Genomic DNA, 19,923 nt, shown 5'->3' on the forward strand with positions numbered 1-19,923 from the left:
CATGAGGCATGAGCTCGAAATCACTGAACAAGGCATGGTTAATATTTTTTAGAATAGCTCTACTTTTTTCTAGAGTTTGCATGTCACAGAAAGAAGATAAGCTACGAAGTTGACAACCTATTAATTTAGAACTTAAGTTAACAATTCTGTGTAGTTAGTTTTTCTCTTTGACCCTAAGACTAAAAAACCAGCATATAAAGAAAAAATTTAAAACGTTCTCAATAAAGGAATTTAATATAAAAACCCTAAGAATTACTTTATCGACATTAAAATGGTTCAGCTTCCTTAACAGATAAAGTCTCTGGTGTCCTTTCTTTACTATTGCCTCTGTATTTAATTCCCAGCCGAGATTGTCCTCAAATAGGCCTATAGTACCTAGGTATTTAAAGGAATGGACAATTTCGACTGGTTCGTCATTTATAATGGATACCCAAGGGTTGCGTCCTTTCTCCTTCCTAAAATCTACAATCATCTCCTTGGTTTTGGTCACATTGAGTTCCAAGTAGGATAGATAGAGTAAGTAACCGACACCGACGGAGTTGGTGACATGCGTTTTACATTGTATCTACCTATTCCAGAAGAATTAAGCATAATTTATATAATGCCCTTACGTAAATTTATATATAGATTATAGATACTGCCTGCATAGCTTACGCCAAACTGGTTTCTGGGGAAAATAAATATTCCCAGTCACTTTTTATGTCGTAAATAATAAAAAATAAACATAGTTAGTCAAGATATTGGTACTAAAATCTAGCTTTCACAGACTAGATGACATACTTACCGGGTGTCACGAAACTTAAGATCACGAAAGCTAAATCAAACTGCTGTAGCAAAGACAGCTTATACCACCACTATTATTATTATTAACAATTCAATTTATTGTGTTTGTATAAAACACATCTATTGTTATGCAAATTAGTGTGAAATTTAGGGTCTCTATTCAAATAGAAATGTTAGATTAATCTCGCTTGTCTTGGGTCAACTCGCTTGCGTTTTGTCTCGACGTCCTTGCGTTGCGTTCTAGTTGGAACAAAAGCTAGCTATAGATTAGATTTGATTTTTTTAAAGAATGCTGAACATTCGCACTTATGTAGTTTACAATTTTCGCACCCAAATGGTCTTTTAACTTTCCGTAAAAATTCTGGCAATGCTACTTTGGCCATTGGAACAATTTTATTTGGACAGAAATGATAGTGTAGTTCTGTTGAAGGCCTAAAACCAGTAACTGTGGCTTATGTTAAACATGGGAAATATTGTTAGGGAAAACATGAATACTACATTAAGAAAAATCTTTTAGCATTTAAGGAGAATGCCTAACAAGTTTTAACCTACTGTAGACACAGCACTTTATTTTTCATCAAAATCATCATACAAAGCTCATAGTTCAACTATGGAGTTATAAGCTCTAGGGTTGAAAAAAAAAATTCTACTGTGGCCTACTATGTTATTAACCCAGTACAGAAACACTGACATCAATATACACATAAAATACCACTTATTTTTGACCTAAAATTACATTACACAATGAAATTCTATAAAAAGCATTGGATATCAGGTTATGTACCAGAAATAGGGCCCTATCCGGGCTTTTATCAACTTTCTTAAGTCAAAAAGCTTAAGCAAAAAAAAAACTAACTTTTATCAAACTTGTTATTGCAATGGGTTTTGTAAAGAGACTAAAGCACTCTAAAGAACCTAGTACATCTTTCGAGACGAGTAGGGGTTACACACTGTCGTGCTTGAAGTAGGCCTTCTAGTACTGTGGCCTTTTAGTTCCATGATAATCAATTATGTTGAATATTATGGGCGTAAATAATAATAGTTTGTTTTTTTTATTAGCAAGTGATTGTGATTCTAATCAAATCAATACATGTACATGTTGAAATTTGACGGACTTAACTAAACAAAAATGTAGGATAATAATTAAAAACAAGGAATGACATGAAATAAAATACAAAAATATTTACATATGCGAAAAATTAATTTCGATTTTTAAAGTTTTAATTATATTCAAAATATTATTAATTACCAATGCTTTTTTCATGTGAAACATCACAGTCACATTATTTATATTTAGATCATTTTTTGTAAACTTTAAGGATAACAAAAATTAACAATGTAAGGAAACAGAGAGGGAATTTTAGTGCAATTTATTTACAATAGGCCTATACTGTAAGGATATATAAATTAAGTGTATTTATTACTCTCACTACATTTTCTATTTTAATAATTATCTATAACGGACTCTGTTAGTTATCCTTTCTGATACAGACTTTTATTTTGATTTCCATTAAATCAGATTCCTTTTTCTTAATTTTATACCATTTTTGGCACATAATCCAGTAGAAAAAATATTAATTTTAGTAATTTAGATTCATATATTTACAGAATAATAAACGTTGGATTCAATCCGTCTATCATTCATTGTAAAGTTTTAACCGATTCTTTTATTACAACAACATTCACAAAAACCCCGGATGAAAATAACCAAAAAAAATCAAACTATTAAATTAATAAGTAAAATGGTGACATAAAAATTCCATCACACGTATTAAAGACCTAGACATTTTTTAAGTCAAACACAATCCACCTAATCTAGATTCGCCTGTAAATTGGTAAAAAGATAAATATGGCGTTTCGTTATATATATACAGTATATATACAGTATATATACAGTATATATACAGTATATATACAGTATATTGAAACACACCTACAAACCAATGCAGCAAGAATTGAATTTTAACTGCGTTTGTTTTAATTCAAAGATTATTATATTTACATAAAATCCAAATATAAAATACAATCAATCAATCATAGAGTAAGAGTACAAATTATCTCAACTACTGTAACTTTTTACATTACAAATGCTCGGACAACAATTAAAAACAAAATTCTATATGCAAATACAGTATGTCGTAATTTATAAGAAACAACTGTTTACAAAAGCATGTTTATTTTCGAAAACAAATCGGCATCTACATTTATGAAAAGAATTAAGAAAAAGAAAAATGTATGAATAGTGTACTACAGTAGCACACGTCCTTTAGGACACCCCAGAGTAAACCTCTATTCAGGGGACACTTTCTTGTCAAACGAATAAGCAGCAATAGGCCTATATGTTTAACACTATACGAACTCCTATTCAGGAGACACTTTCTTGTCAAACGAATAAGCAGCAATATATGTTTAACACTATACGAACTCCTATTCAGGAGACACTTTCTCGTGAAACGAATGAGCAGCAATATATGTTTAACACTATACGAACTCCTATTCAGGGGACACTTTCTTGTCAAACGAATAAGCAGCAATATATGTTTAACACTATACGAACTCCTATTCAGGGGACACTTTCTTGTCAAACGAATGAGCAGCAATATATGTTTAACACTAGGGGACCAGCGAGCTCTCATATGAGAGCTTTAAAGTGCTGGAGAACAGAGTGGTGTATGTAAATGGTCCCCCTGCTTCTTCTTTTTTGTTTTGATTATCTTTGGATATTTTATGGATCATTTTTTTTGTGTAAAGAGCTTAGAAATATTGTATTAGGCGCTATATAAGACTACCATTATTATTATTAAATCCTATTCAGGGGATATAATAAAGGGTAAAATGTGTTTGGTAGTCACAAAAGTGGAGATCTACTGTACTACCTAAAACTGAAAAAACATAATAGAATTTTATATACAGAAAAATAAAAGAAGAGGAAGAGGATACTCTATGGTAAGACAGAAACAAAGAAGAGGTTGCTGAACAAGCAATTGCCAATACTTAGTAAATTTCAATAAAAAAAAGGATAATGATATGATCTATCAAATATATACAGTATATCAATCAATCAAATACCAGCATTAATTTATTGAAATGATTTGCTAAAATACCACATTTATCTGTTAAAATACTTGAAACATGTTGTCATCATAGACCATAATCAGTTTCAGTAATCAATACATCTTTATAAGTTTCAGTAATCAATACATCTTTATAAGTTTCAGACAAGTGTATTTCTTGATAAAAGTGTAAACAGGTGCATGTACAGATAGTTATGCTACATCATTTAAAGATTTAAAATTACCAAGTTTGAGCCTGAAATTCTCTCTGAAACTGTACAAACATTTATGGATATCACAATTAATGTATAGTTAGAAATGCCAAACCTTGACAATGCCAACAATGAAGACCATTGCATCATTGTCATTATTAATTAAAATATTCATCATAGAGATACTATTAAATTAATAGAGAGTAAACAAACAAACAGCGACATGATGCAAACAGGGCAACGACTCTTTAAAATGGCTACTATATTCCGTATCGCAAATATTTTACTAAAATATAAAAATAATTTTAAAACATTTTTTTTTTACTTTAACAACATGTTGTTTAATTAACAACATAAATCACACATCATACCTATATCATTATATTTATAAAATCAAATCTATTGGTAATGGCAATAAAAAGAATAATTTATTATCAAATTTGTTGTATACGAAGCCCATACGCTTAACACTGTGAAACGCAGACGTAGTTGTGCGTGACTTAAAACTGTTGTGTCAATGTGTCTGTATGGTGGAACACTGTTTTAGTGTGTTAACTCTTTTGGTTTTATTTTATCTCTATGATTTTCATTTAATTGCTATCAATGGTTGTGCGTCTCAAACTCTCCAATAATTCTTCAGAAATTCCGGAATCTTTAAGTGAATCTAGATAGTCTTTCGACAAAGGTTTAAGTTGCGAGGCTGAGTAGGTCAATGACCTTTCATGAATGATATCCACAGCATCAGTCCTACCCATCATGCTCAGTGTATTTTTCAATTCTTCAAGTGTTCCATCAATTTTCTTTGAAAAAGAAGTTTATAAACATAAAATTGAATAAACATGTCAAGATATTGTATAATGACATGCCTGAATAAAATTCTAAAAACTCTCTAGATAGAAAATGGCACTTAAAGAAAATGGAGGTTCATTCGAAAAATTCGAACCTCTACTTACTACAGGCTTATTATGCTACTACTGTATGCTTACAAACATCATGCACCCAGATGCTTTCAATATATTGCGTTATTACCTCAAAATGATACAGTAAATCCAGTGTTGGGCTGTTAGCCTTCCTGAGATAATTGACAATATCACCCAGTTCAACTCTTTTAGCTACCTCAACCCAGGAATCATTTTGATCGAGCAGTCGGGCTAGCTTGTCCAGGGTGATTGGATCACAAAATGATGTTGTGCCTAAAATCAGAAAATAAGTACAGGAAAAAAAAAAATAAAAAAATTAGAGGGTGGTTTAAAGATTATTAGCAGCTTTCGAGAGCGAGTGAGTGGTCGAGCGGTTAAGACACGGGGCCCTCTGGGAGAACAGTCTTAGACTGAAGAGGCTACCCAGTATAAATAATAAATAAAAACCATGTATTAGTTCTATTGGTGTGCCTATCATTATAATTTTGTTTTTAAACTTTTAATTAGCAGTCTAATACCATTACCATTTTGCATTACACATAGTACTCTAAAATCCAGATCCAATTATAATCTCTAGTAATCTCTAGACAACATCAAACTTCATTAATATTTTAGAAAATGTGTATAGAAGAAAATGTCTTACTTGAATCAATCTTGAATGAGTCACATGTGCCAGTGAACTCTGACCCCAGCATGAACTCTGACATTATATCTGTGGTGGATGGACCTTTGATAAAAGGCTCACCGTTTAAAAGTTGTCTCATCTATAAAAAGAAATATTAGTGTGGTGTAGTTTTACAATGTTATAAAAAAAATATATAATTTGACTGAAAATACGATTATTGCAAAAAACAATCCTAAATACAAAAATACCAAATTGTACAAAAATTCAATTGAGCCACAGTGATAATCATTATCATTAAAATTGGTTTTGAAATATATGACACAAGGAAAATGAAAAGAATAAATAATCACACATTACATTTCTATTGTAATCAATAATATGGATTTAATTCTATACCTCTTCTGTTGACGCCAAATCCAATGATGTCTTCCCACATACCCCATCATCACTTATGTCCATATTTGGATCTTCGTCATTTTCATCATCTGATGAATCTGAACTGTCAATGTACGTGTCGTAATTCTCCTTCAGGGGGTCTGCGTGAGAGGCTAGAAGCAGTGCAGCCACAGCAACGAGGTTTCTCCCGGTTGCAAGATGTAATGCAGTGTTCCCATTGAACGTTGCTTCATGAACGTTTGCATTAGTGTCGAGAAGGAGGTATCCCAAAATTCCAAAGTCCTGTTTCTCTACTGCAAAATGTAATGCTGTGTATCCACTGGTACCATCCTAAAAATGTACACAAGAAAATGTTATTATTGTTGAGTTAAGTGGTTGTGAAATTAAGCCAGGGGCATCGCGAATCATAGCCAAAAAATCAGCACAGTTTTAAGCCTCTCCCCAACCATAGTTCTGGTTGGTTTTACATAAGGGCTTAAAATTTGAGCTCCATTGTACGCACTTTAAACCCACTAAATATGCGCGTTGAGATGGTTGTCACTGTAGAAAGTGCATACGAATCCAGTATCAAACTAAACATACTCTATCATTAAATCTTTTTTAAACTGTAATCTCTTGGAATGTCTGTAGTGAGCTATGAATATGTATTCTGTATGAAATAAACTGCATACAATTCCAAATACAGATTTTGGGAACCTAAGAGGATGTACATATACATAATACCATGCAAATATCCTCGCAACCAACATACTACTAGCTACAGACAGTATACTTACTTGTATGTCAATATTACACTGAGCACGACAGAGAGCTTTCACAGACTTAAGATCTCCATTCCGACAGGCGATGTGTATAGGAGCAAATCCTGAACACAAAAGCAAAGAATTTTTAACAACGTAATACTGTACTGTATCTAGTGTTAAAACATTTGAAGAAAAGATGAGAACACTACCCTAAAGCTCTGTCTACACTATCAAAAAAATGTGATGTGCCCATATATGGACATGATGATGTCATATCACTACTAGTACTATATTTGGGCATATCACTTCCATTATTTACCTCCGCCAAGGAGGTATATGTAATCGATCGCGTGGGTTTGTTTGTCTGTCTGTTTGTTTGTTAGCAGGATTACTCAAAAAGTAATTACAAGATCTTTACCAAAATGAATATACGGATAGATATGTGTTCAAGGACCATTCCATTAAATTTTGGGACCATTTGGGACCATGGTCCCAATTCTGGACCACTTTTTTAGTATACTATTCAGACCTGCTAGTGTTAAAAGATAGGACAGAATTTTCCAAAAGCCGGCGAGCAGTCTTAAAGTAACAAATAAACTAAAATTGCATTTTCTCGAGAACTACTTGTCCAAAAAACTTCATTTTTGTACAAGAGGCAAGAGTTATAACTTGTGATTTGTAAATTTAAAACATAATTCGATTTAATGTGCACGTTTTTTGATGCGAGTAGTTTAAAAAACCTATTTCTTTTCAAATTCACTCGTTTGATTTTCGCGTTGCTGTTCTATTGTTAGTCAACTGAAGCTATTGTTAATTGAAAGGCTTGTTACATAGCCATTACACCAAACTCGCATACACATGCTTGTAGTGAAATTAGCCTAAATCACAAACAGCATCAAGACACACACAAATATATATATATATTTCTTTTTGACCGGAGAAATCTTATGTAGGAGAATTTCACAGTAGGCGAAGGTATGCACTCCCGGAGTGTCTTTCTAGTTTTGGTGTGTCACACTTTTTTTGTCAAACTAGTTTAATAGTGTAGACAGAGGGTCGATGAATACCAATTATTTAATTAAGTAAGTATCAAGCTATTTTGTTTTGCCAATTTTAACAACCAGGCCATCTGGGACTATATTTGTTCATATACAGTTAGTACTATAGTGCTATAAAACAAAGAAAACAAATATACTACTAATAAGACTAACCCTTATGGTTGAGCATATTAACATCTGCCTGTAACGTAGCAGAAGATATTGAGTTTTGAAGAAGAGCATTGACTGAAGCGATGTTACCATACTGAATGGAAAGATGCAGTGGTGTGTTGCCATGTTGGTCTGCTATGTTAGGGTCAGCTCCATTGCTCATCAATAGTTCCACTGTGTTTGGTTTGTTTGTGATAACAGCCAAGTGTAAAGGTGTCTGAAAATAAAATATAACATAAAATATAGTATGCATTACCAGCTAACATTACCTTTTAAAGCTCTGTCTACAGTATCAAACTTTATGTGACAAAAAAATGTGATGTACTCATATATGGACATGATGATATCATATCACTATCATATCTAGGCATACCACTACCATGCACATTCAACAGCTAGTAACTTGCCAATTACAGGAGGGATATTAAAACTGTACCATGCTTTAATATTGAGAAACATTTGTCAAATCATGGAGTATAAACTCTAGCTCTACTTTAGGTAAGGATTGAATTCAGTGGCCAGGAAAGCATGTCAAACACCAAGTCAATACTAAATACCACAATTGGCAATACATTTCTGTTATTAAAGAATATCACCAACAGTTATTTCGAACAACCATTTTAGAAAATTAACTTTAGTATGTAGAAAATAGATTGTATGTAGATTTGTAACTGCTTGCTAAAGATTTTATATACTGACCTGTTGGAGATCATTAGGCATGTCAATGATATCCTGGTTTGGCAACTGCACAATTATAGCTAAAATAGCCTTGGTTACCTCATATTCTTGATGAATGATTGACATGTGTAGACACCTACAATAAAGCAGTTTGTTAAATTAAAAAATACAATGACAATCCCCTACTCTTCAGTTCTCTATATACATATGCATTTTTGCAATTTCAATATACATACGTATCACCAAAGTCATCTTGAACAGCCAGAAGATGGCGTTGTACTGCCAAAATCATCTTGACATCGCCTGTGATGGCGTAGTCGTACAGAGCTCTTGAGGTATTCTCAGCCAGTAACAAAAGGTTGTCAGTATAGTCTGTTAAAAATATTGTATTTTTTATTATTATTTAACATTTATTTTGAATTTGATTTATAAGGCATTAGAGTCAAGTTGCCCAGTGGATAGGGTATGGCAAACCATGGATATGTATTCATTATTACTATAAATATCCAAACAAACTAACCAGTTTGAACTGCACAATGACTGTATGGTTTCACCAATCTTTCCGATGCTGATATTACCATCTTGGAGCTAATAGGTATTGGCTCATGTTCTAGAAGACAAGAATAACAAATGGCATTAATAACATTATGCAAATTAGTATGTTAATGAGGCATTTTAAATGATTTTACTATAGTGTGAAAACACAATAACAAAGTATAGTATTACCTGGAGGGGAAGAATCTGTTTCAAGATCACTATCCCCACTGTCTGATGTGTCCATGTTACTAGGTTTATTTAGGCCTCTTGAGACAAGCTTAGTAACTTCACCATTAGATGGCTTAGGCCCTCTGTGAATAAGCTTTATGTCTGGATCATCAGGGCTAGCAGCACGGGCAATGAAGTTTGGAAACTGCATTGCATTTTGAGGCTGGTTTTGTGGTTGTCGCTGTCGATGTTGTTGTTGCCGCTGCTGTTGTTGCTGCTGTTGTTGCTGCTGCTGCGGTAAGACAGGTTGCATGTTAAATCCAGGTAGTGTTGGGGTTGCGATTATTCTGCCTTGTTGTTGCATCTGAGTTGTAGGAATTGTAGGTAAGTTGTGCTGATACATATTTTCAGATTGGTTGAATGGAGATGGTTGTCTTTCTTGCATGGCAACACCTAGAGGAAAAAAATTACCAAATTACATTTTTTAGATTAATGTATGTTGTATATCATAGGAAAAATATATAATTGTTTAAAACGTTGACATGAGAGGTTGTCTTTATTATTCTTTAGCGTACCGTTAATCTGAACATCCATTGGACTATTAGCAGCCTCGTACACCATGTGCCGTACATTACCCGAATGTCCAAACTGAAAATCTATATTAGGCAAAGAGATTAATAATATTAGATAAGAAAAGATATAAATTTTATAGGTTTATTATTTAATATCATTTCACGTTTACAACTGAGGTAAACATGAAATTTGAGTATGTTCATGTTTTATGTTGTTTTCATATTTAGATCATAAGTTTACACATTTTTTACAGTATAAGAGCTTCATATCTAAAGTGATTTTAAACCAATCTGAAATATATATATATATATTTTTATGAAAAATCTCTTTAATCAAGTTAATTGTTTAATTTGGAATGTTTCTGAATTCTATTATTATTATTCAATATGACCATCATATATGTTAATAAACTTAATATTACAAAACATACTGGATGAAACTATCGATTATGCTAAAGTTAAAATAAAAAAAACCACTTACTTAATCCACCACCTCCACCTCCAAGTCCGTCACTTCCCCCTCCTCCTCCGCCTGCGCCCCCACCTCCTTGAAATCTCTGACCCATTGGCCCAAAGTGCTGCGTGAAATGTGGCAATATCTTCTGTCTTTTTTTATTGATTTCGTCTTTATCTGATAAAAGCAAAATCATTGTTATTTTTTTGTTTCTCAGCAGTTCTTGTCAGAACTTCATACATGACTTGTGTGTACCTCAAACTTATATGATTGATTACGTCTTTATCTGATAAAAGCAACATCATTATTATTTCTTTTTTGTTTTTTTGTTTCTCAGCAGTTCTTGTCAGAACTTCATACATGACTTGTGTGCACCTCAAACTTATATCATCATATTGATTTTTGCCGAATTTGTACTTTTTTTTGTATATTTAAAAAAAAAAAAATATTATAGTACATAGTATATTTACCATTGAAGTTCTACCATTTTTGGTTACTGAAGGCAAAAAATACATTTCCACCTTTAGTAACAAACACTATGCTATGTGAAAACAATGTATAGCTGTTATTTACTATAGATACAGCACCCTCTATGCTAAACAGAAGATTTCGAGTTTGAATCTCAATTGAGTGTGCTTTTTCTCATTCTCACAGATTTTCTTATCTTAAACATTTATAAGTTACAGTTACACTTACTTAATGGTCTTAGAGAGTAACGAAATGGGTTTGGTTCGCTCATTTCTTGCTATACTATTAGTGCACGAACAAAATATGCCCTAATTTTGTGTTCAAGGAATGTACTGTAGCTTATACCAAAGTTATTTGAGTAAAGTAATACACTTACCAAATGGTCTTGGAAAGTAACAAAACGGTTTTGGTTCGCTCTTTTCTTTAGTTGACCTGCGCATAAGCTGAATATGAACATGCACAGGTTTCAATATATCTCCATTTTTGTATTTTGGTGTCTTGAACACAATGGCATACTGTAGTAGTATAAAAAGCATTTGAAATACTATTTTTAATTATATAAAATTTATGTCTACTTTTTCAAGAATTACACTATTCAATTATTATTTTTCTCTCATAATTTATAATAGCAGTTATAATATTTATTTGGCAACAAGTTAAATTAGTAAATATTATATTCAATATGAGTCTACAATAGAAAACTGGTTTTGCAACATCATTAACACATAATAGAAACCCAATCAAAAGTACAATCACACTACAGGCATTATAACACACATTATGGGGTAAACCCCTGTGAAACAAAACAACTTGCATTATCAATCATAATAAGAGGGAGAGCGAGAGAGATTAAGTTTGTCCATTAAAACAATTGTATACGCATCCACACGCAAAGTATCAAAATGACCGGAATTGTACTGGAAAGTTTTTAACTTCCTCCTGAAGGGGTTGGTGATATGGGGAGGGAAACTGCCCTGGAACAGGTATTTACACTTGCAATATATGTATATAAAAATGTTAACTGTAATAGTTTTAGATAAAAAGTTTATTGAGATGGGTTTTTCAAACTCTGAAATGTAAACATGTTGCCTGTTTTCATTTGGGAAGTTCCATTATTCATTCTGGGTAAAATAGGATATGATGAATATTGATCTTAACATTTAAGTATGATATCTCATCATATTGTCTACCTGTCTGTGGACATCTGTTGGTCCAAAATCAGCAAAGCCTTCCCAGCTTTGAGTATTTTCATCAGTTGATGTCTCAAAGAAACGGACTTGAATATCATCCTTTTGTACCTTGTCACAGAGCATGTACACTTCGTCCCCGCCTTCTGCCGACCCAGATGTACGGTCCATGCGACAAATCTTTAATGTCGTTGCATTAGGTGCTTCTGTTATAATACAATAATGAAATGAAACAGATTTTACAACAAATTAAGAATTTAATATGTATAAAAGTTTTTATTACATATCAACGAAACTGGTTTAAAATTCGAGCTGTGCTAAAATTAAACTATTATTTAGGTGGACCACCTTGGATTGATGATTAAATGGATAATGCTATTTTACTTACTGCTGTCATAAATAGGCACTGAAATTACTGGCGGAAGAGGTTGTGTGAAGTGGCCATTGTTATCTGGCAAAAAAGCCTGGAAACACAACCGGACAGATGCCAAGTCCATGTCTTTAGCAAGATCTTTTGCCCGCTGCTCTGCAACAGAGTCCGTCAACTGGTCACTGCTCTGTCCCCAGAGGTTCTTGGATGTCTCCTGATAGTCAAACATTCGTTTCTTTAGGATAGGAATAACATTCTTCTTTGTTATGTGTAGTATTCCAAGGTTTGGAAAGCTGAAAAGGTAAAAATAATTAAAATGAACAATTAGCTTATCAGCCATTCAATGTTATATGATAATTAATGTATTCATGCTGGGTTAAGTGTGGGGTTACCAAGATCAGATTAGGACTTCTTTCAATTCAGTTTCTCTTTATAAACATCTGTGTACTTACCTTGCAGTCATGTCAGTAGGCCCAACTTGTACAGAGCAGATGCCATTGGTGCAATGCTTGCCTACCAGACTATGGGCATGAGGCCTAGGCATTTCCTCGTTAGTGACAAGAGAGACAACAATCCTTGCTACACCTTTGTAGTTAACAATCTAGATGTATAAACAAAATGGGAAAAAAATGTTTATGATTTATATCAATGTTGTTATATTTATACAGCACTTTTTAATCTGCAAATTGTCCCAAAGCCAAATTATTTTGTTGATCATATTTAATGAATGCCCAATAATGCATAGTTTGCTTTGTACATACAGCTCGAAAATTTTTGTAACGTTTCAGGTGGTCTGACAGGTGTGGTTTATGAAGGAAGGAAGAACTTGTTTATTAATAGGAAAAGACTATAACAATTAATTTTAGGCTGTGTAGTTTTAAGCCTACTTCATTTAAAAGTTAAGAAATCACAAATGATTTTAAATTTAAAATGTGTTTTACAGTACTATATAGTACTTTAGTAGTATTTGGGAGTGGAGTTTTTTTTTTTGGTTACAGAGAAAACATAATAAGGTCCAGGACTTGAATTCAGTTGCTGTAGTTATTTATCAAGAAAACTTAACTGAGATTTGTTTCATTAACTACTAATTATTTCACTTAAGTCAATATGGATTTCCATTAAGTGGTATTAACCTAAATAGAAAAAAATTTAATTTTTATGTATAATGGTAAATATAGATACAGGAGCATATACTAATCTTACTTACTGCAAGTTAGATATTTCACTTTTGCCAATAAATTTATATGAAGGATTTCACTTAAGTGTTTATCACCTAAAATAGGATCGTAGGTGAGAATCTATCATACAGTACACAGTATAATTAAAACCTACCTCAGTTGATGGATATGTTTTTTTTCCTCTTTCACTACTGATTCCAGGAATTCCACCATGGGATTTTCCTTCACACTCATATCTGAACCGAAAGCCGTACTAAGGTTTAAAAAGAAATATTTAAAGCACTAATAATGATTTGGTATTAAGATATTAAAAGGTAAGGCATCACTGTACTGTATTACTGAAGCTATAGTATTATAAATTCTATCAGGTCTTGTCTTTTTATTAGGAGTGTGTTTGGTGAGTGATCGCACTCGCTAACCTCAAAAGAAAAGGCCTGTTCTATAATTGCTATTAATAAGGAAAGCATACAGTATAGAACTATAAATATGGTATAATATAATAATTAGTATACTGTAATATCTCACCTGTTTTGGTTGCTCAATGATTCTAAGTTGAGGGGCGTTCATGTCCATATGGACATTAAGGCTAGGGTCATAGCCAGGGTCAAATGGTACAGCCATCTTTTGAATGATTTACTTTAGTCTGAAAGACAGAATAATTATACAAAATAAATACCCAGCTGTAAAGTTGAATATCTTGATGTTTCCATGCCGGTATTCTACTCTGCAGAAATGAAGACAATGCAGAGATAAAAGCAAATATTATAATATATTCAAAATTTACTTTGAATTATAAAAACATCTTCTGTCAAATCACACCATGCAAAATAGGTAATAAAAAGTATATTTGCAAATAACAGTGTATAAACAATTAAAACTGAAATGAAACAGCTCTTTGTTTCCTTGGTAAACAAAGTGATGAGTTTATATTATTAACTTTGATCTCACCTGGCCTTTATGACCAAATTAGGAATTTATTTGTCTTCTACTGTATATATCTTGCGGGTATTAAAAGTATACTTTCAGGGGCAGATCTAGGATTCTGTTAAATGGGGGAACGCAAACATATAATGTAAATAGTCGGTTAAAAAATAATATTTCATTTTTAGTTGTCAAAATTGGGGACGGCGGGAGCTTGTGCCCCTGTGCCACTTTAATAATAGCCAATTGAATGAAAATTCTTTATTTATAAACACACATTTTTAATTCCAACTGATGTACTTTACACACACACACCCAAACAGTAAATTGCTTTTAAATAATGTTAATTTTTAAACACATATTATTCTGTATTAAACAAGGAAGTAAGCAATACTTTTTTAAATTCTGAATATTGGGCGATAGTTCAGGAGGTAAATGAAAGAAGCTACCTGGAGTGATCTCTGTTACTTGAATGAATCGTAATTAATGGTGGGGCATAAAGCTACCTGTATCAGTCACACAGGAAAATAGCTGTAGATTTAAATCCATTGTGGTCTAAGTATGTATTCTCTTAAACCCCGCTGTTAGGAGGCAGGGTCTTTTCTTTTCTTTTGGGGAACCTTCTTTATTCCCCTAGTGAATTGTATGCGATACTATAATAGTATCTCAATGGTATTGTTATAACTAAAATGGCAATTTTTAATGAAACATGTATTTAAAGTAGACCATATCTTTGGAATGGTGGAACATGAAAGTGTCACACATTCAGGTCAATCAAAGTAAGATCAAACACATGCAAAGTTTGCGCAGCCAAATAAAATTTGGTTAGATTTTTCATCGAACAAAAAAAAAGATTTATAATAATTAATAATTTTCAGTACATTAGAATTTAATTGAAGGAGAAGTTAATAATAAAGTTAAATTAACAGAAGTCAATTACAGTACATATTGTAACCCTCAATTGTACAGTAATAGTGGTGGTACGTTCCCACTTAAGGGCGTGGTTGCGGAATAGTCCATTATGGTCCAGAAGTGTTATAGGAACTTTTACTTTTCGTATCTAAGCACTCCCATTGAGAGCACAGGCTATTGTCGGTTTATCCAGGTAAGCTACAGAGGCACGATATAGACACACTATCTATGTTTTGTAAAATCAAGGAGGAATGATTCACTCTTCCCTGGTAAATTAGTATGTTTTGTTACATATTTTCTACAAAAAAAATATAAATTACATATACACATGTAGCTGTATTCATATCAAGTTTTTTTTATTTTTGACAACAAATCATTATTGTATAATACAATATAAAAACTTGCATCTATAATTATAGTAAAAAACCTTTTAAAAGAAAAATCACAATACTAATAGTAGCACAGTACCTAATCACTGAGATTGGTTTCACAAAAGCATTTCCTTTGAACATTGTTTATCTTTCAATGAACTGACTATAAGGGAAAATTTAGGGACTTTCCCTAAACAGCATCCACCATATAAGGCAGCACAGATTGCACTTGTTACTAACTGTACTGTTGTTACTACTTAATTGCAATATCCTGTAGAAATGTAAACAAAGTTTTTGATTCTGTTTTGTTGCTTTCATAAATTAGAACTACTATGATATGTTATGATTTTTTATTTACTTTTCTGTTTATTTAATACTGTTTTGCATAGCACTACTGTAGCAGACACATTAATGAACATTACTGTAGGCTAGTAAATATTGTCCTACTACAGTATGTACTGTATTAAGAGACTAGAATTGGATTTACTGTACATGTATTAGGATAAATACACTATATTTTATACTTCTTATTGTTTCAATAAAAACAATTTACTTAATTATGAAAAAAAAGATCTGTCCATAAAATACAGTCTAGTTATTAACCATAACTATTGTGGAACAAATTAAACCAGATGATAAACTAAACACTTGTTTATCTTTCAAAGAAAGTAGTATTTGTGAACAAAATTTCCCTAGAATCGATTTGATCAAATAATGATTTACTTGATTACCACAATATGATCATAGAATATTTATATCAAAATTGCAGAACTGTAATCTTCAAGGTTTACAAAACTCATATTGCAAAATTTGCTATGGCAACAGCGTAGTTAGTTTGTTTAAATATTATTAATATGTTTAATATTTCAATTGAAAGAAAGATCGCCATTTGTTGGTTTCAAAAGAATATTTCTGAGAACAAGATAGTTCTGTACTAAAAAATAAGTACCAATTGTAGTTATTAAAATATAGTTATCTTAAATCTAGCTTTCAATTGCAAATTTAATATTTGCCGACAAGTAAATTAGTTGCTTCTTAGAAAACTTAAAAAGTGATTTTAGTTTACTGTGGCTAGAAGTCATGAACAGTAATTAATACATGCAAAAAGATAGATTAAAACAAAGGTACAGTAATTACAGTGTTTAAATCTTTTTTTCACTTCAACAGCGTTTTTGATTTGTGCAGTATTAGCATAGTTTTTTCAATTATTCATTTAAGTACAATATGTTTCATTCAATTATTTTGCAAATTTTGTCTGGTGAATTTTTCGCCAACTTTAACACTTTGTATTTATTTTCCTACAGTAACTGTACATCCTTAATTTGTTATCATCTTTTTCCTAAACAACTTCATTTGCCTAGCTGCTGTGTAAGTAAACATGCCTCTTCTTTGTGTCATTGGGCAAGTAGCTTTTAATTTACTCTCATTTCGGATAAACATTAAGAATACTGGTGTTTCTGTATGATTATTAATGATTGGTCAGACTCACCTCCTCGAGGCAAAGCTACTGTACTCCACAGTGGTAATACAATCATCATTATTAGTATGTTTACTGTGGCTGTTGTAAAGTGCCTGTTCAGAATTCCAGTAAATTGAGACAAAATAATTGATAAAACTGTATAATGCCTTTAAATTACAGATACTGTACAGTTTATGACGGAATTATTCAGTATCTATAGTAAACATTTTGAAATTGAAATTGCTGGATTAATACCTTAAATATCCTGGCAACTAAGGAAATAATAAGACTGTTCCTTGAGACCTCTTCCTTAAGATTATATTTTATATTATTTCCTGATTCTAGAGTTTATAACTAAATAGCTGAATCAAAATATACAGTTTAATGAATGTTTTCCATTCATAGAAAAATTAGCAGAAACTTTTTAACAAATTTAATTTTAATGTATTTGAAAACAAACAAATTGTTTATATTAGAACTTTGCTATTTATTTGTGCAGTATTCTTTGTTGAAAAATAAAATACAATTCATCACTTATACCATGGAGCTATCTAATTGTATAGCTCTATGCTTATACTGTAAGAATTACTTTAGCTTCATACTTTGGATGAGTAACATAAGCTTAACATTTTATATAATTAATTAAAACGAGTAATGCATCTTTACCTTTCTATTCTGGTACTGTATAAATACTGTTATTAAAAGACTATACAATTGTAGGCCTAATAGTAATATCAATAGAGTATTATTTAGCGTTTAGCATACTGTGATGAGATTAACTAAATATTTATATTTAAAAAAAAAAAAAAATCTTATGCACTTTAAATCCTAGTATTAAAGTAAATTCTAGAGTGTCTTAATATTAGTAAAAAGATAAATATTTTTGAACATTATGGGGTTTCAAACGTATACTACTTGAGCTTGGATGAGCTTCAGACAAAAATCGAAATAAAAAAAAAATAAATAAAAAAAGACAATTGAATACACTTCTTGGGGAAAATCTAATTCTACAGTAACTGTACAGTAATAAAAATACATTTATCTGAGGATACTGTAACAGTAACAGTACTAGTTTTTATACTTTGATATTGATAAATAAATATTTACAGTAGAAGCTATCTTGTAAACTATGATATTCAAACAGATACTGTACACCCCGGTTAATAATAAATACAGACAGACAGTATGGCTACTGTACCTTGGAAGTAAAACTTTCTTACCTGTTGAATGAGGTAATCTTTCTTGAATTACTTTAGCAAATGAGGTAGTTGGATGGTTCCTAACAATACCGAAGCTGAATCAATGAAACATTGCGTGCTTGTAGTTTACAATTAAAATGCTATAATAAAGTGAAAATCAATACCGCGGTTTCTGTTTTAAATACTGAACTATAAATAGAACTCGGGATTTTACAATAGTCTTCCACTTTTCATTTGTGACATCATGATGGATATACATTATAAATGTATGGTCTTGATTACTTTCATTGGCTAGCTTAGTAATCACATGACATGCATTAAATCACATCAATTGCCCATCTGAGGTCATTAGGTCTAAGGTCCTGTTTTTGCTGCGAACAAATAACCTGAATAAATTAACCAAAATTTCTTTGCCGCAGAAACAGGACAAATATTAATTGGGTAGATGACAGCTTGAAAATAATGGTTAAAAACACCAAATTTAGACGCCATTTAACCTGTTATCGCTGTGCAACTTTTAGCTACAACGTAAAATAAAACGGTTATTTGATTGACAGCTGTAGTCTCAAACAACCACAAATTTAAATAAGAAATAGAAATGCGATCAACTTAAAAATTATATTTCTTAAATAAATGATTTATTCGGCGATATGCAACAGAAACAGGCCCCACTTTGGTATCAATATTTAATATATAAACACATCCACAAAGTTTAACTTTATGTTACAGTAATTGAGTGATAGTTGACTATAATTCTATGCAAGGAAATCATTGCGCAAATTGTCCAAGTTGCGCATAATATGTTTAGAATAGTAAACTGTAATAATACTATAATAGGCCCTATACTATCAGTACGCTATATATATATATATATGCAGCACAATTCTTATCTGATAACCCTCAGAATTTAATTTGAATTGCAAAGAACTAGGCCTAGCCTATGCAAGCATCATGCTTGCTAGAGCTACTAGAGAGGCCTACTGTATATTGCGAAAAATATTTTGGCACTAATAGACTTAATTATAAACCTATATAATGTGAAATAGGGCAATAGTTTCCGTGTTTGTGGGTTATTTGACCCAATCACACATTCCACATCCCGCGGTGAAAACTATCTGCGGAGTGGACAAACGAGATTGATTGAATTTGAGGTACTAGGCTAGGCCTACTAGCCAGCTAGCCTAGCTTTAAAACCTACCTCGTCAGCTTCGGGCTGCATGATCACAGAACAAAGGCACTACATTACACATTTATTCCGATAATAAACTTACCTACTACCTTATACATTAATACAAGTCATTTAAATGATTTAGGCCTAGATGCTTTTAAACTATTAATTTCACAGTATAATAATTATCCACTCTATAAATCCACTGAGCACGTACTACAGATTGAAAACTATGGCGTCGATCGGCGATCGGTGATGATGTTTGTTCTATTTTTAAAGGGAGGGAAAAACCCAGATCCTGTTTTTAAGCGGCGCCGCCGCCGAAGATTGAATTTGCGTTG

The 19,923-nt window shown here is 32.1% G+C and overlaps 1 protein-coding gene across 4 annotated transcripts; it reads right to left on the reverse strand.

Annotated features, from left to right (window-relative positions):
* Positions 1-1,324: 1,324 nt before the first annotated feature.
* LOC140052683 (nuclear factor NF-kappa-B p105 subunit-like) lies at positions 1,325-19,823 on the reverse strand. Of its 4 annotated transcripts, XM_072098364.1 has the most exons (21): positions 19,686-19,823; positions 18,436-18,554; positions 14,501-14,594; positions 14,078-14,195; positions 13,707-13,805; positions 12,827-12,975; positions 12,393-12,667; positions 12,008-12,210; positions 11,194-11,332; positions 10,377-10,526; positions 9,899-9,979; positions 9,345-9,776; positions 9,139-9,228; positions 8,855-8,990; positions 8,640-8,754; positions 7,944-8,157; positions 6,766-6,854; positions 5,990-6,319; positions 5,612-5,732; positions 5,078-5,241; positions 1,325-4,848 (listed from the first exon to the last, which is right to left on the reverse strand). In XM_072098364.1, the coding sequence occupies exons 4-21, from the start codon at positions 14,171-14,173 to the stop codon at positions 4,639-4,641; spliced, it is 3,093 nt and encodes a 1,030-aa protein (XP_071954465.1). In that variant the 5' UTR covers positions 14,174-14,195; positions 14,501-14,594; positions 18,436-18,554; positions 19,686-19,823; the 3' UTR covers positions 1,325-4,638. The 4 variants fall into 4 exon arrangements, with proteins under 4 accessions (XP_071954465.1, XP_071954467.1, XP_071954466.1 ...); XM_072098366.1 differs by lacking the exon at positions 18,436-18,554; XM_072098365.1 differs by lacking the exons at positions 14,501-14,594; positions 18,436-18,554.
* Between the last annotated feature and the right edge of the window lie 100 nt (positions 19,824-19,923).

This window comes from Antedon mediterranea, chromosome 6 (genome assembly GCF_964355755.1).
Source record: "Antedon mediterranea chromosome 6, ecAntMedi1.1, whole genome shotgun sequence".
Lineage (NCBI taxonomy): Eukaryota > Metazoa > Echinodermata > Crinoidea > Comatulida > Antedonidae > Antedon > Antedon mediterranea.